The sequence below is a fragment of the Ambystoma mexicanum genome, chromosome 1p (genome assembly GCF_040938575.1).
Source record: "Ambystoma mexicanum isolate Mex_15411 chromosome 1p, UKY_AmexF1_1, whole genome shotgun sequence".
NCBI lineage: Eukaryota > Metazoa > Chordata > Amphibia > Caudata > Ambystomatidae > Ambystoma > Ambystoma mexicanum.
Window position 1 is genome coordinate 1,066,358,183 of NC_090921.1, and position 20,433 is coordinate 1,066,378,615.

At 45.4% G+C, this 20,433-nt stretch overlaps 1 protein-coding gene across 4 annotated transcripts in view; it reads left to right on the forward strand.

Moving 5' to 3' along the window:
- Positions 1–5,445: 5,445 nt before the first annotated feature.
- Positions 5,446–20,433, forward strand: part of ETV3 (ETS variant transcription factor 3) — a 285,104-nt gene continuing 270,116 nt past the window's right edge. For 2 of the 4 annotated variants that reach the window (XM_069604542.1, XM_069604543.1), the window contains exon 1: positions 5,446–5,521. Coding sequence is in view for 2 of the 4 variants with exons in the window: in XM_069604541.1 (XP_069460642.1) it covers positions 8,069–8,097 (29 nt within the window). In the remaining 2 variants the exon portion in view is untranslated. Of the gene's footprint in view, positions 5,522–7,972; positions 8,098–20,433 lie in introns of those variants that run through there. The other 2 variants (XM_069604541.1, XM_069604539.1) reach the window with 2 other exon arrangements.

The window sequence follows — 20,433 nt, forward strand, 5'->3', positions numbered from 1 at the left end:
AATTGTAAACCATCCTTCAACCAACGGTTCACCCTCTCCACCAGCCCATTTGCTCTGGGCTGATACAATGCTGTTTTGATGTGTTTTATATTGTAACTACTAAGACATTTTTTCATAGCTTCTGACACAAATTGAACTCCATTGTCCGATACCAGTTCAGTTGGAACTCCTTCTCTAAGAAATATCCTTTCCAGAAATGCAATTAACTATCTTGCATTGACTTCTCTACCTTGGTCTTGTCACTCGTTTGGCATAACACACAATCTTTCACCCACCCCTCAGTCATTTTGTCAATTTTAGGCCACCAATAATCCTTTCACAATTTCCTTTTCATGGCGCCTTCACCAGGGTGACCCTCATGAGCTAGTTCCAATAGACTATGTCTGACTGACTCTGGAGGGACAAACCACCTCCCTCTCCTAAGTTTATTCTCATACATGTTCAATTCCTCTTTCAGTTCCCACCAAACATCAAACTTCCTCTCCAAATCCTTCTTTTGAGGCCATCCCTTCACAGTCCATTCCTTAACTAACTTTAACTCCGAATCAGATTCCTCTCTTTTGACCACATCTCCTCGCTAATAGCATCCAACACTTCAGCCACAACAGATTCCTGAACTTCACTCTCCTTGACATTAATGGTATTATTCTCAACGGGCAGCCTGGAAAGGCAGTCTGCCACAACATTTTTCTTCCCCGGCAGAAAACTCATCTCAAAATTATATGCCTGTAATCCTAATCCCCACTTGCTTATTCTAGGAGAGCCTAAGGCCCACCTTCCACTCTCAAAAAACTGCACTAAAGGTTTGTAGTCAGATCTGACTGTAAAACGTCTGCCCCACAAAAAGTATTTAAAGTGCGTGATGGCCCAGAACATAGCTAACGTCTCTCTTTCGATGACAGAGTATTTACTCTCTGGTGCCTTCAACGCTCTGGATGCAAAAGCAATTACCCTCTCAACATTTCCTACACCATATTGAATTAGTGTCGCTCCTAGTCCCATCACACTGGCATCTACTACCAATATGGTCTTATCTAAAGGGTCGAATATTCCAATCGAGGGGGCTGCGCTAATTGCATCCTTAATGCTTTGAAATGCGGCACAACACTCTGATGACCATTCAAATCTGGCACCTTTCTTCAACAACATTCTTAATGGGCTAGAGGTTATCGCAAAATCTTTAACAAATTTATGATAATATTCTGCAAGGCCCAAAAAGGACCTCACTTGATCCTTGTTTGAAGGTTCTGGTGCGTTCTTAACCGCTTCAACCAAACTCTTTTTAGGTTTCACATCACATTTATCGATTTCGTGTCCCAAATACTCAACTCTGTCAACTGCTAGTTTACATTTCTCTCTCTTTACAGTCAAACCCACTTCAGAAATTCTGCTCAACACTCTCGACAGCATCTCATCATGTTCAGTTACGGAATTTGCATATATAAGTACGTCATCCTGGAATTTCACAATATTCTCTATCCCTTCCAATATGATGTCCATCACTCTTTGAAACACAGAGCCTGCGGAAGCTAGTCCAAATGGCTTTCTGCAATATTTGAATGATCCAAAGGGCGTAGTGAACGCTGTGAGATGCTGGCAGTCTTCCTTCAAAGGAATCTGATGATATGCCTGTGATAAATCGATCACCGAAAAAACTTTAGCTCCCTTGAGTGTGGATAAGGCATCTCCAATTATCGGTAAAGGGTGATTCAAATGTTCCTATTGATATCTCTCATGTCTACACAAAGTCTCAATTGTCTATTGGGCTTCATAGCCACCACAATAGGAGACAACCACTCTGAACTCTCTCTTTGTTCTATGATACCCTTCTGTAACAGAGTTTCAATTTCCACCTTCAATTTTTCTCTTAAGCCATGGGGTACAGGCCTTACTTTATGTACTCATGGTATTGCACCAGCCTTTATTTGTATTTCGTGCTCAAACCCTCTAAGCATTCCCAACTCTGGTCGGAACACCTCAGAAAAGTTATTTTCCCACTTGTCATTAACTTCTGCAACTGTTACTGGCTCCTCTGCATTTGCCTGTATACGTATACCCAGTTTATGTTGCTCACTCCACCCTAACAGGGATGATCCTTCTTGTGTCACATATATGCCTGAGTCACAACTTCTTCCTTTGTATTCAACAGTTGCCTTAAATTTTCCTAATATCTCGATTCTAACATTGCCGTATGCATATGGTTCTATGCTGTGCTGTCTTAGATCATTGATTGAGCCATGCAGACAGTTCTCATAAGTCTTTTTGGATACCAAAGTCCAAGGTGAGCAACTATCCACCTTTAACGTGACCACTCTTCCATTTATCAAGAATACATCTGTGGGAGATTTCCCTTTGTTTGATAAGTCCGCTATATCCAACACATGTTTGATTTGTTGGTTTTGAAGTAGATTTTCACTTTCTTCCTGTTCCGGCACTCTCATCCGTGGTTCAATATAGTTCACTTGGTTAGCTCCTCTGCATACTCTAGCAAAATGCCTCTTCTTATTGCACTTTAAACACAAAGCATTTCTTGCAGGGCAAAATGCGCTCATAGAGATATGTCGATTGCTGCCACACTTGTAGCACTTGGTTTCTTTGTTCATACTGCTTTTTCAGATTCCTCTCACAGCTACTACTTCTCCTTCTTGTTTTTCTCCCTTCATGGTCGCCATGTATTTATGTGTTTGCTCCATCCCTCTGGCAGTTTCTACCGCCACCTCCAGAGATGCATCTTTTGTCAACAATCTCTCCTGTATTTTCAAGTTGCTAGTGCATCTCACTAATTGATCTCGTATCAACGAGTCAGTTAATTGTCCAAATTCACATGTGTACTGAGAGACCTCAATGCTGCTATAAAATGTTCTACTGGTTCACTGGGATCCTGTGTTCTCTGGAAAAACATATGTCTCTCGAACGTTATGTTTTTCTTCGCTTCAAAGTGAATTTCTAGTTTTCTTTCTGCCAAGGTGTACTGATCCACTTCACCTTGGCCTTCTAGCAGAGGCTGAGGGAGACCATCGTATACACTGCGACCCTCTGTGCCCAAATTATGTAACAGTATTGCTTCTTTTCTGGACGCAGCAAATTTATCCCCTCCAATTGCCACTAAGCAAGTGTAAAATAATTTCTTCTATCTGTCCCATCTTATTGGAGGGACACCAGGTTCCATCAAGGGTGGAGGTGGGGCCATACTAGCTGCTGCCATGTTGAGAATTTCCGGTGTTGAGAATTAGATCCCACTCAATATGTAATGTTAACTTTGTAGCATTGGAGACAATACAGAGATATATATTTTAACTCCTTCTCTATTTCTCTTGGCTCCAATAAGAAAACAGCCTCCGTTTGTTTACTTTTTCTTTTCTGTGTGGCAATAGAGCATGTTTTGTCTCTGGTAGTGGCGTATCTCAAGAAGCAAGACTTAGGAGGCTTAGTATGGACAGCGCCGCCGCTATCACTCTCCTGTCGTGTGGATCGCTCACCTCCCCACTCCCTCAGTACCCCTCATAACCTGTCAGACTAACAGAGGCCGGGGAGCGGGGCGGGGTTCCCGAAGTTGCCGCCCTAGTGAGTGAGCCGTCACAGGCTCTGCCGGCACCTCCCAACGTGCTCCCTCCCAGTCAGAGGCACGTGAGGCGCCGAAACGCACGTGTGGCCTTGAAGCGGATCGTGCTCCGTCGCGGGCTCTGCGTGGGGTCTTCTCCCTCGTCGCCAATTGTAGTGAGGAGGTGGACACAAATGAAAGTAAGGTTTTGCTTGTTTATTGTAACAGAGCCCGCTGGCACAACCACTCCTTCTACCTCTCGGTCAACCGTCACTCGCCGCCTCGCGAACACCCGTCTCCCTTGGTAACTATGAGACAGGGTTTTGCGTGACGCTGCGCGCGGCTCATCACATGTATAGAATACTATTCTCTACAGTCATCAGTCGTCTTTTTAGTATCTTCTTAATGTCTTCGAGTATTCTATTCTGACAACCGCTCCTTTGTCGTGTCTGTGGATATGGATTTGTCAGTGGGTACCTTACTATCCAGATTTGTTTAGGTGTCGGTACTTCAAAAAAAGGTGCTGTTCTTCCGATAGGCACTGGGCAGAGCCCCACTGCGGCTCTCTGCTGGTTTACCTGTTCTTCATACGTTACATATTTTGGTGTGAACGTTCCTGCACTTTGAAGGGGGTGGCTTGAGTGCGGACGATGTGAAGGGCTGTGTGTTCTGGAAGTGACGGATGGTGTGGGAGATTAGAGTTGCTTATGTGTGGGTGTGGGGAAGCCCAGTGTTCCTCTATGTGAGTCGTGTCTTCGTGTCCCCTACCATCCTGGTGTATACCCTGGAGAAGTGCAGGACCAGGACATTAAAGGAACAGTAAACTTACCTTCGTGGCCTACGACCCTTCTTTATTACATTTGTCTCCAACACTTCCCATGATGTCACTTCAGGGTGGGCTCAAATGACATCACTTCATGTGATGTCATCAGAGGTCAAGGATCATGTGATGTCACATCTGCTACTCCTGGCATTTTGGTGAAATGACATCCCCGGGGACGAGCAAGTTCCGGCTTGTCAGTCGATCAGAACGGACTCCAGCGTCTTCATTGTCTGCACCATGTAGGTGCCGCGCAGCATGCAGAGGGCCTACCTGCGTGGTGGCCCTGCATCCAGATGGTGTCCTTGCTGAGCAACACCGTCTCACTGGTATTGTTCCGCCATGTGAACCTGGCCATTGGAGTAGCCTAGGCCTGGGTGCCCCCATAGCTGAGGCTGCTGTCAGCTGGGTTCCCCCAGCCTGTCTCTATGTCTGGTGATCCGGATGCCGCAGGGTTCCCCCTGTAGTCCGCACGATGTATGAGTGCAGCGCTGGTGTTCCACTGAGTGATCCGGTATTCAGTGCGGCCCACCCTGGTGCTAAGGGGCGGGTCACCACAATCTGGTTTGGGCAAAACATGTACGAAAGTGGGGGGGGTGCTGTCATATATTGTTCACAGGATTACGAGATTGCAAGTGGTATCAAATGAAACCATCCCCACTGGTCTTGTCAATTCTCCTTATTTATGATGCATCCGGACCTTATCAAGCATTCATCCAGTGCAGTGACCTGGATATTGTTTCTGTTTACTGTAGTCTACCGAATTACAATAAGAACTTCCTTTATTGGTAACGGTCCGCCGCGCTCTACTCAGTTTTGCTTCTGTCATGCCCCTTTCTCCATGTGTTATATCGCGCTTCTAAACTTTATTGTCAATCGGCACTTGTTTCAGAGCTCACGAACACTTTCTGTGCATCTTCCACGCGCCACTCGAAGTTACCATATGTGGCCGTATCCGTCCCAAAATGGCAAAGTAACGGTGCTCATTTGAAGGCTGATGACAGCCCAGTCTCTTTTCTATTCCCAGCGAGGGGCGGAAACCGGAAAGAGGTGGATAAGGGAGGGGGCGTGACCGGAAGTGAGATAGAAGTATGCCGTGCACTTCCTGCTTGGTCGGATGAGGAGGCTAAGCAGCGGAGAAGTGGACGAAGGATAGAGAGGTGAGTTCTATGGATCGTTATCCATGGATCTCTTCTTTGGGAGTCATGCTTTCTATGAGTAATCTTCCGATAGATCCTTAAGAAATGGTGATGGGAAGGTCTAATATTTCCGAATGGGAGACCGATCACGTTTTTTGTGGGACAGAGTCCTACACTTCAGGGTCTGTGGGTTCTCTACCCAGGTGGTCCAGGGGTCCCATACATCTGCGGGCAGTGTACCAGATATCTATGTACCTGTGCGATGGCATCTCTACAATCGGTGGCCGCGGTGTCTCGATAATTCAGGAAGCTCGTTCTCCCATAGAGCACAGAAGGCATGGGGTTTCTTGGATGAGTGGTTTATGGGTTTCCTAAATCAAGCCGGTGAGACCGAGTATCCCTTCGGTCTCAGAGCAAGAAGGTTCTTATCTCGTGGTAGCTGGGTTGCTTAGGGATACATAGTGCATTTGATCACTCAGATTTGTTCAGCGGGCCACCCACCCGTCCGTGGTACGAGCAAAATCGGTCCTAGTACCTGAAAGATACCTGCTCTGCTGAGATCTTCCACCCGCTTGATTTTTATCTACCAGCCCGGATTTACTTTCGTTCTTCTGATATGGACCTGTCAGATAGCCTCGCTTGATCTTGTTTACATCTGGAGTTTGCTGGTATTATGTACCGAGCTGACGGGTTTAGCCTAACCTGTTAAACTGGAACTTGTATTTATGCGTTATCATTTACTTTTTGTTGTTGTTTAAAATAAACTATGTTCACAAGCTCCCTTTCGCCATAATCTTTGTTTTGATGGTGTATTTACTATTTGTAAATCACATCTGTGTCATATATGATGGAATGCTTTGTATTCTATTTTATCTCAAACGATGTTGATCTACTGGGCACCCTAGTAATGTGAGTGCACATCAGCCAAAGGAAAACGGAATAAAGTGCTAGCCACAATGGCTAAACATGAAACCTTTGCACACATCAGCATGGTTTATTCTGCAGCGCCATATTAATGGGCACGGTGTGCTGTAAAGTCCGTTAATAATCGGTGCTTTCCTTCACATTATTGGGCCTGTCGTATCGGTGTCTGTTTCTTAAGATGGGGGCCCACTGCCCCCAAACACCCACAAGTACAGGCTGCACAGCACTGCTGGCTTCGTGTCACGCCAACAATTGTGATTATCAAGAGGACAGTCTAGTTAAATCCCTCTTTGCATCTAGGAACGAGTGAGAACTTGATCTGGCTGTCAATGTGCTACAAGCTCAGACTACACATGTGTACGCCTTACAAAGGCCAGCGATACGAGTCTTTGCTTCCATTGTTTTGTCGGTGCATGCTTTTTTCTTCAAACTTCTAAAAATAACCAATGATGGAACCGCGCCGTCTCAATCGAAAGAGTGTTAAAATGACTTTGGCCATGACAAGCATGCAGCGTAATTGAACTACAGACAACGGGGCGTGGACTTGCGTGACAGGCCGACTGTACCAATCGATGATGATTGTGTTCCGGCCCTTATTTCACATGGATGTCAATCTTTCTCAACATTACCCGCCTTTCCTGCTTCAAGGTATGGTGGAATTGGCCAAGAGATTATTAAATGGCAATGCGCTTGTAGATTTATTTTGCCGTTTTAAAAGGGGGTCTTATCATTCGGCCATGTGAATTATCCATCGCCTGCTTGTGCATATGTTAAACCATGCGTTTGAAAACCCAACTAAAAGCTACTGCGCCACCCATTAGGGATTGGGGGTGCATGTACATTGCACTGGTGAAAGAGTTTAATCCTGAAATTCGTACACCACGACCAAAGGTATCCTTTTGTTTTGGAAGAATGCTGTGCTATGCTTATGGCTCATATTCTGTGCCATAAGCTTTAACAGTCGTGCCTTATACACTGTGCGCTGGATTTTATGCTAAGGGCGGGTTCTGCAACCTGCTGTTCCTCAGATGTGTTGGCCTTCGACTCGCATGAACCCTCTCCATTGACAGTGCTGAATTATGGCCGATGGGGGGGGGGGGGGGGGGTGGGGTTTAGTCCAAACCATGTGGAGAGCCATGGTTTGCAAACCCTTGTAAGGAAGTCAGTACTTTTGGATATCTCAGAACATTGTTACTTTTTTAAGCGGTTACGTTTCAACTGCTGTGCTGCCATACCTTAATTTTGCTTGTTGGTGTTCGAATGCATGTTACTACTCAAGACATTGTTTATACGGATCATCCAGTGTTTGTCCTCTGTAATACGTTTGTGCAATTTTAGTTGGTCCGGTTAAGGCTTTAGCAGCTATCGTAAAGCTCCACTTTCCTGTACGGTTTATGTCCTGCTTTATTAGGACAACTGCCAATGCAAAGCCTCTTTATTTCTCTGCCAGTGCTGTTGTCTGGCTGTAGATGATAGTGGTTTGGCTTTTTGTTATGGTTTTATGTCCAGGTCCTTTTGTGGGCCAGCATTTACAGGTTCATTGTGTGATTTTTCTAATGGTGTAATTCCTCTAGAGAGGTGGGGTAGAGTTAAGAAGAAACTGAAGTTAATGGCAGATCCTGTCCCGAGAATCCTCCCAATTTAATGTTGCTTGCACCTGGAAATGGGGACAAGTAAGTGTTCATTTATATATTGTGGAAAATGTTGTTTACATGAGTACAATACCATATTGTAAGCATGATATTACCTTATAAACGGCTGTGTTTGATAGAATGGCAGGTCTTATAAAATAAATGCTAGTTAGCTATATCTATTGGTTTGGTCTTCCTGCCATGCATAATCAATAACATTTCATTTTTTTCAGTTTGACGGTGATTTTTATCAATCACATTAATCGTTCAATGTAACTTCACTCTTAGAACCTGCCACTATGCTTGGAGTGCCTTTCAAGAGGATCTCTGTATTTGTGCTGGTAGAGAGGAGGCAAGGAACGCTACAAGCCTCCTGGTCCTCGAAATAGGTCCCTCTTTCAGGCATGACACCTTCCTGTGATGTATTCTCCCGATACACGTTTATAGTTTGGGCGGTTGAGTGTCACTTGCGACACCTATAAGCCAAAATTATTGCATAGGAGTACAGATATGGAGGAATGATATATGAAGAGGGAAATACAGCTTGTATGTGTCGTTTGGTTATTTGCCCATCCATTGAGTGCCATGGCCATGCTAATCCCTGCGGCCATTCCCACCCACTTCCCGCCCCTCCCCATCCAAAATACCTCCTTATGGGAAGTCTTTGAGGTAGCTTTCATCAAACCGTACCATCATATTTTCCCTCTTAAGTGCCTGCCAGTGTTTTTTCGAAGCAGTCTCATGAGGTAATGACTTAATTGGAGTTACACTACTGGTGTAATGTCTTAACCAGGTCTGCTTTAAGCCTATCTAAAAGCACTGTACGTCTCATTTCACTGAAGTCCTGTTAAAAACAAGCCAACAGTGCACATTTGTCGGGCGTTGCTATTAGATGCCCAGGTAACAGTTGTGTACGAGCGCGATACAAATTCAATATCAATGGTACACGCACCATTTTGCAGCTGTTACCATCAATGTCCAGGTAATACCAGTAAAGCTGTGCCTGGCAATCACATTTCCCATGCCTACAAAAAAGCCCAAACTATTGGCATTGCCAATGCTTGCTTTTATTCCCATCATCCGCGCATTTAGCACCCATTATCGAACATTAGTACTGTGCTCACCATCCACTTCGCCCATATGCAAATACGTTTGCATTAAGAACGGCCTGTAAAGCTGCTCAAAATGTGCCTGTTTAGATGTGGGCATTTTGCTTTAAATCGTAGGTTCTCTTCAGGTGTGTACATGGGAGAGGCAAGGGGGTTTGGATGAATGTTTTGTCTATTATTTTTTTTCTTATGGTCCAAACAAGCATCATGCATCTGATAATGCTGTGTTGGGTTCATCACAGCGTGGCGCTAATTCTTTGCTACACTGTGTATTATTTCAGGTTATTCAGTGGCGCTATAAATCATACTTCTTGTAATTGAAAGTAAAGATGGGGGATAAATTAGCAAAGCACACCCTGTGTATTATTTTTTTTTTTACCCACCAATTGACGGCCTGTGACGTGTTTCTGAGGAATTTGACCACCCACACAGGGAGAGTGCGGTCGTCTGGGCTTTTTTTTTGTTTTGTTATATAATTATTTAAAAAAAAAATGAATGGAGATCAACCCCTGGAAAAAGTGGGGCCATTCCCACACATATTTTCCACGCTCATAGCACATCATGTACTCTGGAAGGACACAGCTTACCAGCGCCACCCTCCCCTGTCTTTTGTGTAGCTGACACCTGTGGATAAATCAAAAGCCCCTGGCCGTGGACAGCCCGATTGGCATTTCAATGATATGATATGGCATTTATAACGCGCCTATACACAAGTGTTTCAAGGCGCGACGAGGCGGGGGGGGGCAAGGGGAGACAGACAACGATCCTACTAGGCCACGTGTCATTCAGATCGCGCAAGGGTAGAGGGGAGGGGAAAAGTGCAAGGGGGGGAAAGGGAGAGGGGAAGTGCAGTGTATGGTTGGTAGAATAGCAAAAAATAAATAAGGGCCAGCTGGTGGCAAGTGCTGGGAAGGGGGGTGTAGGGATACAGAAATAGTCCCACAGTGCAGGGGTTGCCAGGGAGGCAGTGCGGGGGAGAGTGGCTGGGCCAAGGACCGAGTTCGGTGGGTGGCCCAGTAGCAGATTCAGTGCAGTTTCAATAAATTTAGCAGGGAAGAGGGGGAGAGAAAGCAGAGGCAAAGAGGAAGGTTTTGAGGTGCTTCCGGAACAGGAGATGGTTCTCCTCAAGTTTCAGGGAGGCAGGAAAGCTGTTCCAAAGGGAGGCCCCTGCTGCAGAGAGAGATCTACCCCCAACTCGTTGCTTGGAAAAGCAGCTGACCCTGAGGGAGTTGGAGGCGGATGAGCGGAGAGCTCGAGAAGGAAGATACTTTGGAAGAGAGAGTTGAAGGTATTTTGTCCCAATGCCCCATGGATTAGCATCTCCATTGTTACACCTTGCTGGTGCCTGCGAATACTGAAGAATGTTAATTAGCAGGCCTCAGGGATGGCCTGGGTGCAGGGGGTAACATGGAGACCAGGGACCAACACCTCTTTGTAATGCAGTGTGTCAACTTGGTACTAACAACCCTCCTTGTTTTGAAGGGGCAGTGAATGTCCTGTCTGGAACCACTCCTTTCAGTGCAGGGAAGTATGTGAATTGTAGGAAAGGGAAAAACTGCCAGCAACCCCCTACTTCAAAGGGGGCTTATGTGGTGACCAAGCGCTGCATAGGGCTCAGTTAATTAGGGAGACACTTTGATGTACAGCAGACAGGAAGATGGGTATCACTTGGAAGTATATGTTGTCATCCTTCCCCTGTCTGTTGCCAAGTGCTCTGATTCTGACCTGAAGCATCACCGAAGATTGTTGGTGGGGGATCCAGGATTGGTTTATTAAGGTGGGCTTAGCCAACACCAATCACTAGGACCCGTTTGGCTTTAGAAGAGGGCTGAGCCCCTCACTGATCAGATCATCCGAAGACTTTACAAGAAGGACTCATTTGGACCCGAGCCGAAGGTACAGTCTACCTTGCATCTTCCACCAGCTAAGGAAGGCAAACCATTCCAAGAGGGAAGCAATATCCCTCCCCTAAACATCTCCCAGGAAACAGAGGTAGATACCAGACTCAGAGGACCCGTCCAGCAGCTCCAGAACCGGTACCCAGCCAGCACACAGCATGCCCTGTTAGGTTCTGACAGCAAGCTTCCTAGGTGGGAAGTGCCAGAGTGTGTCTGGACAAAGGACCAGGCTGTTGCCTGCTAAGACTCTTCTGAGCTTTGGGCCGTCCGTCTTGAAAGGACACGAGCCATGGTGAAGAAGCTAGGAGGAGTGCCACTCAAGCATCATCCATGGACAATTTCTGAGACAGTCTTGTCCTCGCGCCGCACCCGGCTGCACCTCTGACTGTTGTCACACTGCAGTCACCAGAGCTGCCCGAGACACCTTGACCAGCGCTCCTGATGCCAACCAGCAGAAAGACTACGATTCCTGTCCCTGAGCCGCCACGCCGGACAGCTTGCAGACGTCCGTCCAGCCTCGCTTGCTCAACTGCCTGGTACCCGCAGCTGTCTCCCACCACTAACTGTCGCATGGGCTGCTCAGCACCCTGGAACCACCTTGACGCCGTCAAGCACTAAGAACCCTTTCAGCACCAGGTACATTGTGGTTTTGCCCCCCTGGTCCGTCTCCGAAGGCCCCTAGACAGTCACGACCTTTGGCCCCTTTGGTGTTGTAACCAAATACTCTTGAACTATAAGACTGATTACTTTACCAACTACCCTCCTGTCGGGATCCAGAGTGCATCCCTTTCCTTTGTGAAACGGTCTGTCCTCTGTGTTCCTTTACAGTGTGGGTTGTAATTATAGTGTAATAAAACTGCCTGTTGTAGTCCTAATAAAGTAGCTATGTTTATACAACCTTGATTGGGCAGTCCCTTTTTATCATTTGGTAATAATTGTATTTTCTCTGTGTTGCAACTAACCAACGATCCACGACCTTGCAGAGATGAGCCTTCCGTTCACGTTACCAAGATTGGACAAGGAGGTCATGTAATTTACTTGTATTCCAATATGTTCGGATCCCTTCTGGTGTACTCTGTGGACATTTTATGGCCTTGTAGAACCATTCTGGCAGTACCTGGAAAATGTTGATCCATGCTTAGACCATAGCCACATAGTTTTTTTGCCAGTGCTTGTTTTTGGTTGGTGGCGATGCTTACTCATGCTATAATACAAATGCTTGCCTGTTGTTGGTAGATGTTCATTTTCAATGGAAGTTCCTATTTAAATATGGTCTAAAATGCAAATGTTAGGAATAATTGTACACAATTGTGCTAAAACGGGTGTGTAGCTGTGCCCTTCCATTATAGGTGCATATCATCAGATGTGAGACTAATCAATGACACAAGCGACACCCTATTTTTCCACCCCTCTTGCCAGTATTCCATGCAATTCTTTGGGTGATGGATAGGCAAACTCCTCTTGCGTACAGCCACAAATTGGCCTTTAACATTCCAGGGATGAGTTACGTCTGCGGTATAGAGTGACACATTTATCACTACGCATAGTCTTATATAGAAAATACTGTGCTGTTTTCTCACCTGCCGTGATTGATATTCCACGAATCCAAAACTCAGACTATCAGAACACAGGCCTTTGAGTAGGTGAAGTGTGGTGTCACTTGGTGTGATTGTCTCTTTTGGGATGCTCTCCACCTAAAAACATATACAAATGTCCTCTTCTGTTTCTACATCCCACAGTCGGTACTTAGTTAAACGGTGTATCTAAATGACACAGGCATATCCTCTGTGAAATGATCTAGTGCCCTTCAGTCTGTTAGTCTACTTTTAGTTTCACATGTAGCACTTTCCCAGAGTCGTGGTGTTATTTACATTTTTGCTGGTCTGTATTTTTCATTTTTTTAAACGGTGGAAGTCCTTCTTTTCCCCCACAGATATTACAGCCATGGTGAGAACCCGGGTTTGCTTGATCACCTAGACTTCTCTGAGTGCCAACATCAAATGCATTTTTAAGTTGCATTGATTCCAACGAGTACATCCTCCTAATTGTTAAAGCGGTGTTTAACAGTAGGAAGTATTTTGCAACCTCCGTCTGTTAAAAAATAGCAATGAGGAAAGACCCTTTGTCAAAGTAGCACGCTGCAGCAGAATTCTGGTGATTGTGCTGAAAGTGAGCAGGACTCCAGACAAGGATTTTAAGTAACAGTATTTATCTGGATGTTTTGGGAAGTTGTAAAGGGAAAGGATGTGAGTTACAACGTAGTTCATTTCCATGTGGTATTTTATTTTTTAGTTCTGGCTACTCGGTGGTGCTAAAGGACCACCTTTAAGCAAATTGTGTTAGGAGTACAACCAGCTTGTTGTTGGTGGTCGGTTATTTACCCCCCCCCCATTGGTTGCCCATGGTCATGTTAATTTCTATGGGCATTCCCTCCCACTTCCTGCACACCCCCTCCGCCCAAACACACCCTTCTAGGATCTGTTTGAGCTAGCTTTTTTATAAGCCTTACCTTCAAACTTTGTGCTCGGGGTGTCTGCCAGTGTTTTTTCAAGGCAGTCTTCTGAGATTTAATTTCCTAATGGGGGTCCTAAAAGGCCGCTACTTGTGCCATATATTTTTTTTTAACCAGGTCTCCTTCAGCCACCACATTTTTAAGTGCTGTCCAGGTTCTTCACCGAAGACCCGTTAAAAACAAGCATTGACAAAGCCCACTTCTGACTTGTGTATAAGTATTCGGTATTTACTTGGCACTGCACCATTTTGTACCCGCTACCATTGATGGTCAGTTAAATACCACTTCGGCAATCTGTGTTGCCTAGATTTCTTTTTATTGGGGAAGATGCATCATATAGACGACTGTACACTTTTTTGAAAAAGTACATGAATACACAGCAAAATACTTTTGATGGCAAACTCAGTTCTGCAACCTTCTAGTTGCATAAATCTGCAACTGGTGCTTAACCCATGAGCTAAACCCATATTCCTGTACATTCTATCTTATCACCCTGTTGCTTTATACCAGCGACCTTGAAAGTGAGATGGCCACATAGTACAATTTTCTACCTAGTTTGTCCAGTTCTCTGCTTGCTAATGCCCTCCACTCTGCTTAGTCTCTTCCTCTTACATAGTGAATACACAAAACAAACTAGATATGTACGCAAAGTAGTGATCAATAGTTCCATCCAGTCTGTACATCTACAGCTCTGATGCAATACCATCCACTGTATTTAGCCTCCAGCGCTCATTTTGCTTTATGATTGCCTCGTATAACGGCGCACAACATTAGAGGTGGACAAGCTGTTTTCAGAGCCTTTTTATCGTATCTGTGGCCATTCATTCCATCACATAATAGAGTGGATTATATGACGGGCGAGGACCATTTGCAGGGGTCTTTGTAAACTTTTATTTAACTTCAAGATAAGCTAAAACCCTATCACCCTCCACATACTCTAAGATCAAGCTCAGCCGGCCTCCTAGTCATACCTAAAACAAACTCAGGTTAGGCAAATCATCATTTTCAGCCTTGGCCCCCACGCTGTGGAACGCACTCCCACCCCACATCCGCCTAACTGAAGATCGAATGTCTTTCCGCAAACTACTGAAAACTTGGCTCTTCCCATAAAACCAACCCGTATGCAAACTAACACAAACTGAATAATAGCATCTCAATGACACCAACCCAACAAACTACTAGATCTTGAATAACAATAAGACAAATATCAATACAATATCAAGATCCATGTGAGAAATGGACAACTAATAACCGCTAATATAAACTAAAAGGACAAACAGAATAGAGCGAGTAAAATAAATCAAAGAAGTGAAGTGGAAAAAAAGAATAAATCGTATGAAAACAGTAATGAGGTTTGAATTAATGAAATGAATGTAACGAGTGCAATGAACAAAATGGGCGAAATGAATAAAGAGGAGGATGGAAAGATGAATGCAAGAGACTGATGAGTATACAGACAGATGACACTGACTGCATGAGTGCATGGCATAAATGGAAAGTACAGAATAGATGATTCAAGTACATGAGATGGGTGTAGTGCATGAAACGGCGAGCACGGAACGGATCCAGTGCATATGACAAGCGACATGGCCTGAATCGATAATGCACGATGAATGAACAAAGTGAATGCAGCGGCTGAAATCGTTAGAATGGATGAAGCGCGTGGAACGGATGAGTGCGCTGAGCAGATGAACGCGGTGAGCAGATGAGTGTGTAGATCGGCTGAATGTATAGAACGGACGCATGTGTGTACAGCAAATGAGTGTTTAAGTGCGGACGAGTAGAACGCAGGAGTGCGGAGTGCATATGAGCAAAGACTTTGTAGAGCGGACGAGTGCGGGGAACAGGCGGGTGGGTAGAACAGACGGGTGGGTAAAACAGACGGGTGCTTAGAGCGGGTGAGTGCGTAGAGCGGATGTAATGGGTGAAGTATGTGGAAGGTACTGGTGTAATATGTAAAAGGTACGGGAAGTATGTGGATGGTACAAGTAAAATACGTGGATGGAGTGCGTGGAGCGGACTGGGGTGCGTAGAACTGCGCAACTTAAATGAAATGGTTTGTAATGCATTGAACGTTTGAAAGAGCATGTAACCCATCATATCACACCACCATGCGTACTCTCTTCTTTACATCACCATTCAACTAGAACACAGAGATACTATGACACCATTCGGTATAGCTGTTCTCATACCAACATCTGCCGCATACTCCCCATCACTCTAACTAAACACTGCTGGTTACACCCCCTCCCCCCCCCCAGCCAGGTGTTCTCCTCAAGCCTAACTTGGCCACAATCGGTCTGGATAAATCCTGCCAGAACGAACACACACTCTTGATCTCTCAACTACCACACCTACCGCTAAGAAGCAGCTATTACACGAATGCCACACCGGCTGCACACTTATCCGGTGCTCGCACGAACCGTTGACTCTATCTACTGACTTGAACTTCGGTTCCCAAGGGCGTTCAACCTACCAGCGCCTTCAGACCATACCAATGGTACATAAGGCGCTATATAAATGCAAAGTAACATAACATTTACTCTGTTTGCAGTGAATGTCAAATACATGTTTCAAAATGCATGGCTGGCTGCAGCGTGTCAAACATTTTTTGTCTGTTGCCACGGGTTCGAGGGCATTTCTCTTAAGGCGAGTGTGTAAACTAAGTTACATTGTAAAGAATTTGCAAGGCCTGACTCCTTTTCACTAATGTCTCTTTGTTGCTTTTCTTATGTATTGGGTGCAACCGACTTTTAAATATTAGTCTAACACTGCTAATCAAATGGTTTGGTTTGCTCATCAAGAACATTTTAATTTGCAAACTCTGCTAATCAATTTTTGAAAACGAATGTATGCCCTGATATACTAAAGCCAAAGCTGTTGGCATTGGCAGTGCTTATTATGTTGTGTGACCCATGTCACAAGGTTATAGTTCCTCTCCCTGTGTGAGAGGGTATTCCCAGACGCAGGTCCCTTGCTCGCTGCTCTATGGGGAGCCAAACTGTACTTCATTGATGCAGCCCAGCAAGGACGGAACGTTTCTTGGGTTGCTCGTGTTTCTGTGCAGAGCTGACCTAGCCTAGCAGTTCGGACAGGGCTGCTCCCATTGGGTGGCAGTGCCTGGTTGATTTGCATACGGCTGGATCCCTTTTGCAATGGCGCAGACAGGGTAAACCGCAGTGTTCTGTTAGAAGGTTTTGATGCTCTGGGCAACCTCATTTATTTAGTTACAAGGCATAAAGGGGAAAAAAGACAGAAGCGAGCAGATAGCCAGAAACAGGTCAATGTGGAGATTACAACGGTCTCCGTTGTCTTTTGTAAATCAATCGTGAAGAGAACCTGGCATCGTTTGTCTGGCAATCTGGGTTCAGAATTGCAGGATGCCGATGCCAACTAAATAGGATGTTGCCGTATGGGATATTTAAATGTTGAATGACCTTGGTTCTTTTGACCCTGGAACCACCAAAGTTCTGCAATTTGTTACTTGGCTGCAGGCGGTTTTACTGTATTTTCCTGCGGAATTTGTGGAGGGTGCAGGGTCGGGCGTACAAATGGACGACACTTGCATAGGAGTTGGGAGTATGGGGCAGACTGGTGGGCTTGCCAAATGCCGTAAAATGTCCCAAACGTGTAAATGTCATAGATCCAGCTATATGGAGGAGATTCTGTAAAGCAATTGTCTTCTAGTTAACTGAATCCCATTTTAAAATGAATGGAGACATCAATCATAGGTAGCCACTGCAAGTTGACGAAGACAGTGGAAATATGATCACAGTTCCTTGTTCTGAACACCACTCTAGCGTAGGAATATCAAAACCATTACGAGTGGCTAAAACTCCACCTGCTAGCAATAAAAGGAACCTCCGACTCACCCCCTCCTGCATTATGCACGCAGGAATACACGATGTAGTTTGTAAACGCTGGCCTTGGGCCCTCAATGTTAAAAATATGACGTGCTCATGTCCCTGGTATGTGTTGCTGCTCTTACATTTTCACCACCTTGTATAAATCATTTGATCCGACATCGCTTATGTACATGGACCTTGCTCTGGATCTGCCTCTGCTCTGTTATTTCCTACTGTGTACCTTATTTCTGTTCAAAATGGCAATGTGCTCTTAAATACAAATGCTTCTCAAGGGATGTAAAGCACGTTTAGAAGCACCCATGAGAATAGAATTCCCTCCATCAGTTTAGGGCACTAAGATTTAGTTAGCAAAACACCATTTTCAGTTTACAGTGGTAAAATAAAATACCATCTTGTTGGCTGCTGGGTTCCATGTCATTTCATCGCGGGATGTGATATCCCACCCCCCACCCCGCCCATTTACTTTAATTTGTATTTATTCCCCTCCCCAAAAAATTTGCCGCAAAAACCCTGCGAAAAAACATCCCGCGATGAAAGGACGTCGTACCGACTGCTGCCATCTGGCCATGAATTTCTGGTAAGCAAGACTGTAATCTTTTGATGCCCTGAGCCGGCTATACCAGTGCGTAACTCCGGAATTGTTGGCATATTGAGAGATTATACAAGAGTTGAACGAATGTAGCCTGGTGGTGAAACCCAACATAAAACGGTGATGTATTTGTGTAAAAATGAATGTTTTTCTTGCAAACACATTTTTAGGTAGCAAATCCTGTACTTAAAAGAGGTAGCATTTTGTTTTTGTGTGTCACGGCTATCTTTTCCATCCTATGGCCAAAACTATTGCTACACGATAGGGAAGGTCTTTTGGAAACACAATTTCTGTTCAACATGGTAACTGGCAATACTTTTGTCATACCCTAGCTGGCTCATTGATTGTTATTGAGTTTTAAGCTATGCTAATCTGTCACCTATCATGGGTTCTGTCTTGGCAAGTGTGCCAGTCTTGGGTTGCGATATGATTCACTTTTAGTGGCACGCACATAAAAATCACTGTCCCATGAGGTAAAATAGGGGTACACATTTAGTTGCAAGCTACTAGCCACCCAGAAACTCACTCGCCCCCTCAATTCTAAACACACAGCACACTGTTTCTTACTCACCAAAAGTCAATCACTAGCCAATGGCTGGTGGTGTGTACACATTTTGCCCCCTGGTGTAGCAGTATTGCTTGAAGTATTCTTATAGCAAGAGCTTGTTTTTCGGGTGGGGACAACAGGCTGGTGGTCCATTCCCTTTTATTATTCCTTCTCCGCTGTACATCTGGTATGGGGTGGGCGAGGAGAGCAGGCACCGTACCACTGGGTTGGCCTGTCAATGTCCCTGCTTCCCTGCAGAAGGAAGTCAGTGGAGCAGGGGTTTGCACACCTGGTCTGGGTGCCTTTGTGCACCCAACCTGTGTGATATGATGGCATGCACACCAACACAAGCTAGGTGCATTGCTGGATTGTAATCATGGATGCCGCCCCTTGCCTTTCAGTTTTTTGTGCCTGCCACACACAGCGGTAACCACCACCAGCAGACAGTGAGTAGTGCCGTCTGTCTGCAGTAGCTCCTCTTCACACTCCTCTCACCCACTGCTGGCAAGCCCACCTATCTAGCAGCTTAGGAGGCCGGTGTAGGTGCCCCTTGAACGGTTACAGGGATGTGGATCATGTCTGGTCTCCTGTTGTATAGGATGTTAAATGAGAAGGTAGTCCCTTCCAGTGACAGAACCTCTGCATCTCCAAGCCCTCATTCCATGGGGGTTGTCAGTGACCAAACCCATGCACAGCCTATGTGCTATTGGGGGTGACATGTTCTTGCAAGGAATGGGACTAAACCAGTCTGATATGTAGCCTCTACCACTTCCTTTTGGTGAAGTGTGGATCTGTGACTGACCACTCCTTAGCTCGCCACCCCCCACGGCCCCACACAATGAATGTGAGGTATGGGGTGCACCCTAACCCCTTTCGTCAAAGACCTGCCTCCTCACTTTCTCACAGGACAAGTGATCCTTGTATCCCAGTGCTCCGCTTAAGATTTTGAAGTGGGAATATTTACTCCAAATTTTTTCTAAAATGTTTGTGAGGAGAGGAGTAAAAAAAGTACTGTTCTTTGTGGAGTATACAAGTTACCCCCAGCCCCCTAATTGAAATGTATTGGTTTTCGTTGCACGGATCAAACCGGAAACAACTCTTAAATATGAGCACTGGCATTACAAAATTGGTCGTTTCGGATTGACCGAATGGTACAATTGGACGAATTCGGCCCCAGTACCATTTCGAAACAACCAAATTGGGTAATCGCTACCAAACATGGGGTGCAGGGGTGTCACCCGCTCCCCATGTTTGTAGTCATTGCCTTTTGGGGGCAGCAGAGGTTTCCCCTGCTTCCAAAGGTATGGAGCCAGGGGACACAAAAAAGAGAAGCAGACCCTGCAGCGTTGTATCTGACCCTCGTAGGGGGGACAGATCTGACGCTGCAGGGTAATTGAAGGCCTGGAAAGTGAAAAGGTAAGTAGGGGGTCTGTGGGGGTTTTGTGGGGGGAAAGGTGTTTGAACAGGCTGGTTTTGGCCATAGCAAAGTTGGCTTCGAGGCTGATTTGACCACTGTCAATTCGGCTTCAGCAAAATTGCGCCATGGCCAAAACGGATACATCCATGAGCAATAAGAGTTAACGCATCTTTGAACAGCACTTTGAACAGGCCCTCCCCCGACACATGGGCATTTTATTACACCAGCAACTCACATCGAGGAAACTTCACAATCTCCAATGTCTTGGACCATAACGATCATTTTGTCCCTTTCCTTTATATTGTGCCTTCTCCCTGGTTGGCTTGCGCGGATCACGGGCATGTATTTTGTGATAAACTGAAGCCATTCTTGTTGTACTACAGTACCACTTTCGCTGGTCAACTCTGTGAGCACTTCCATCTCATATATGCACCTGGCCG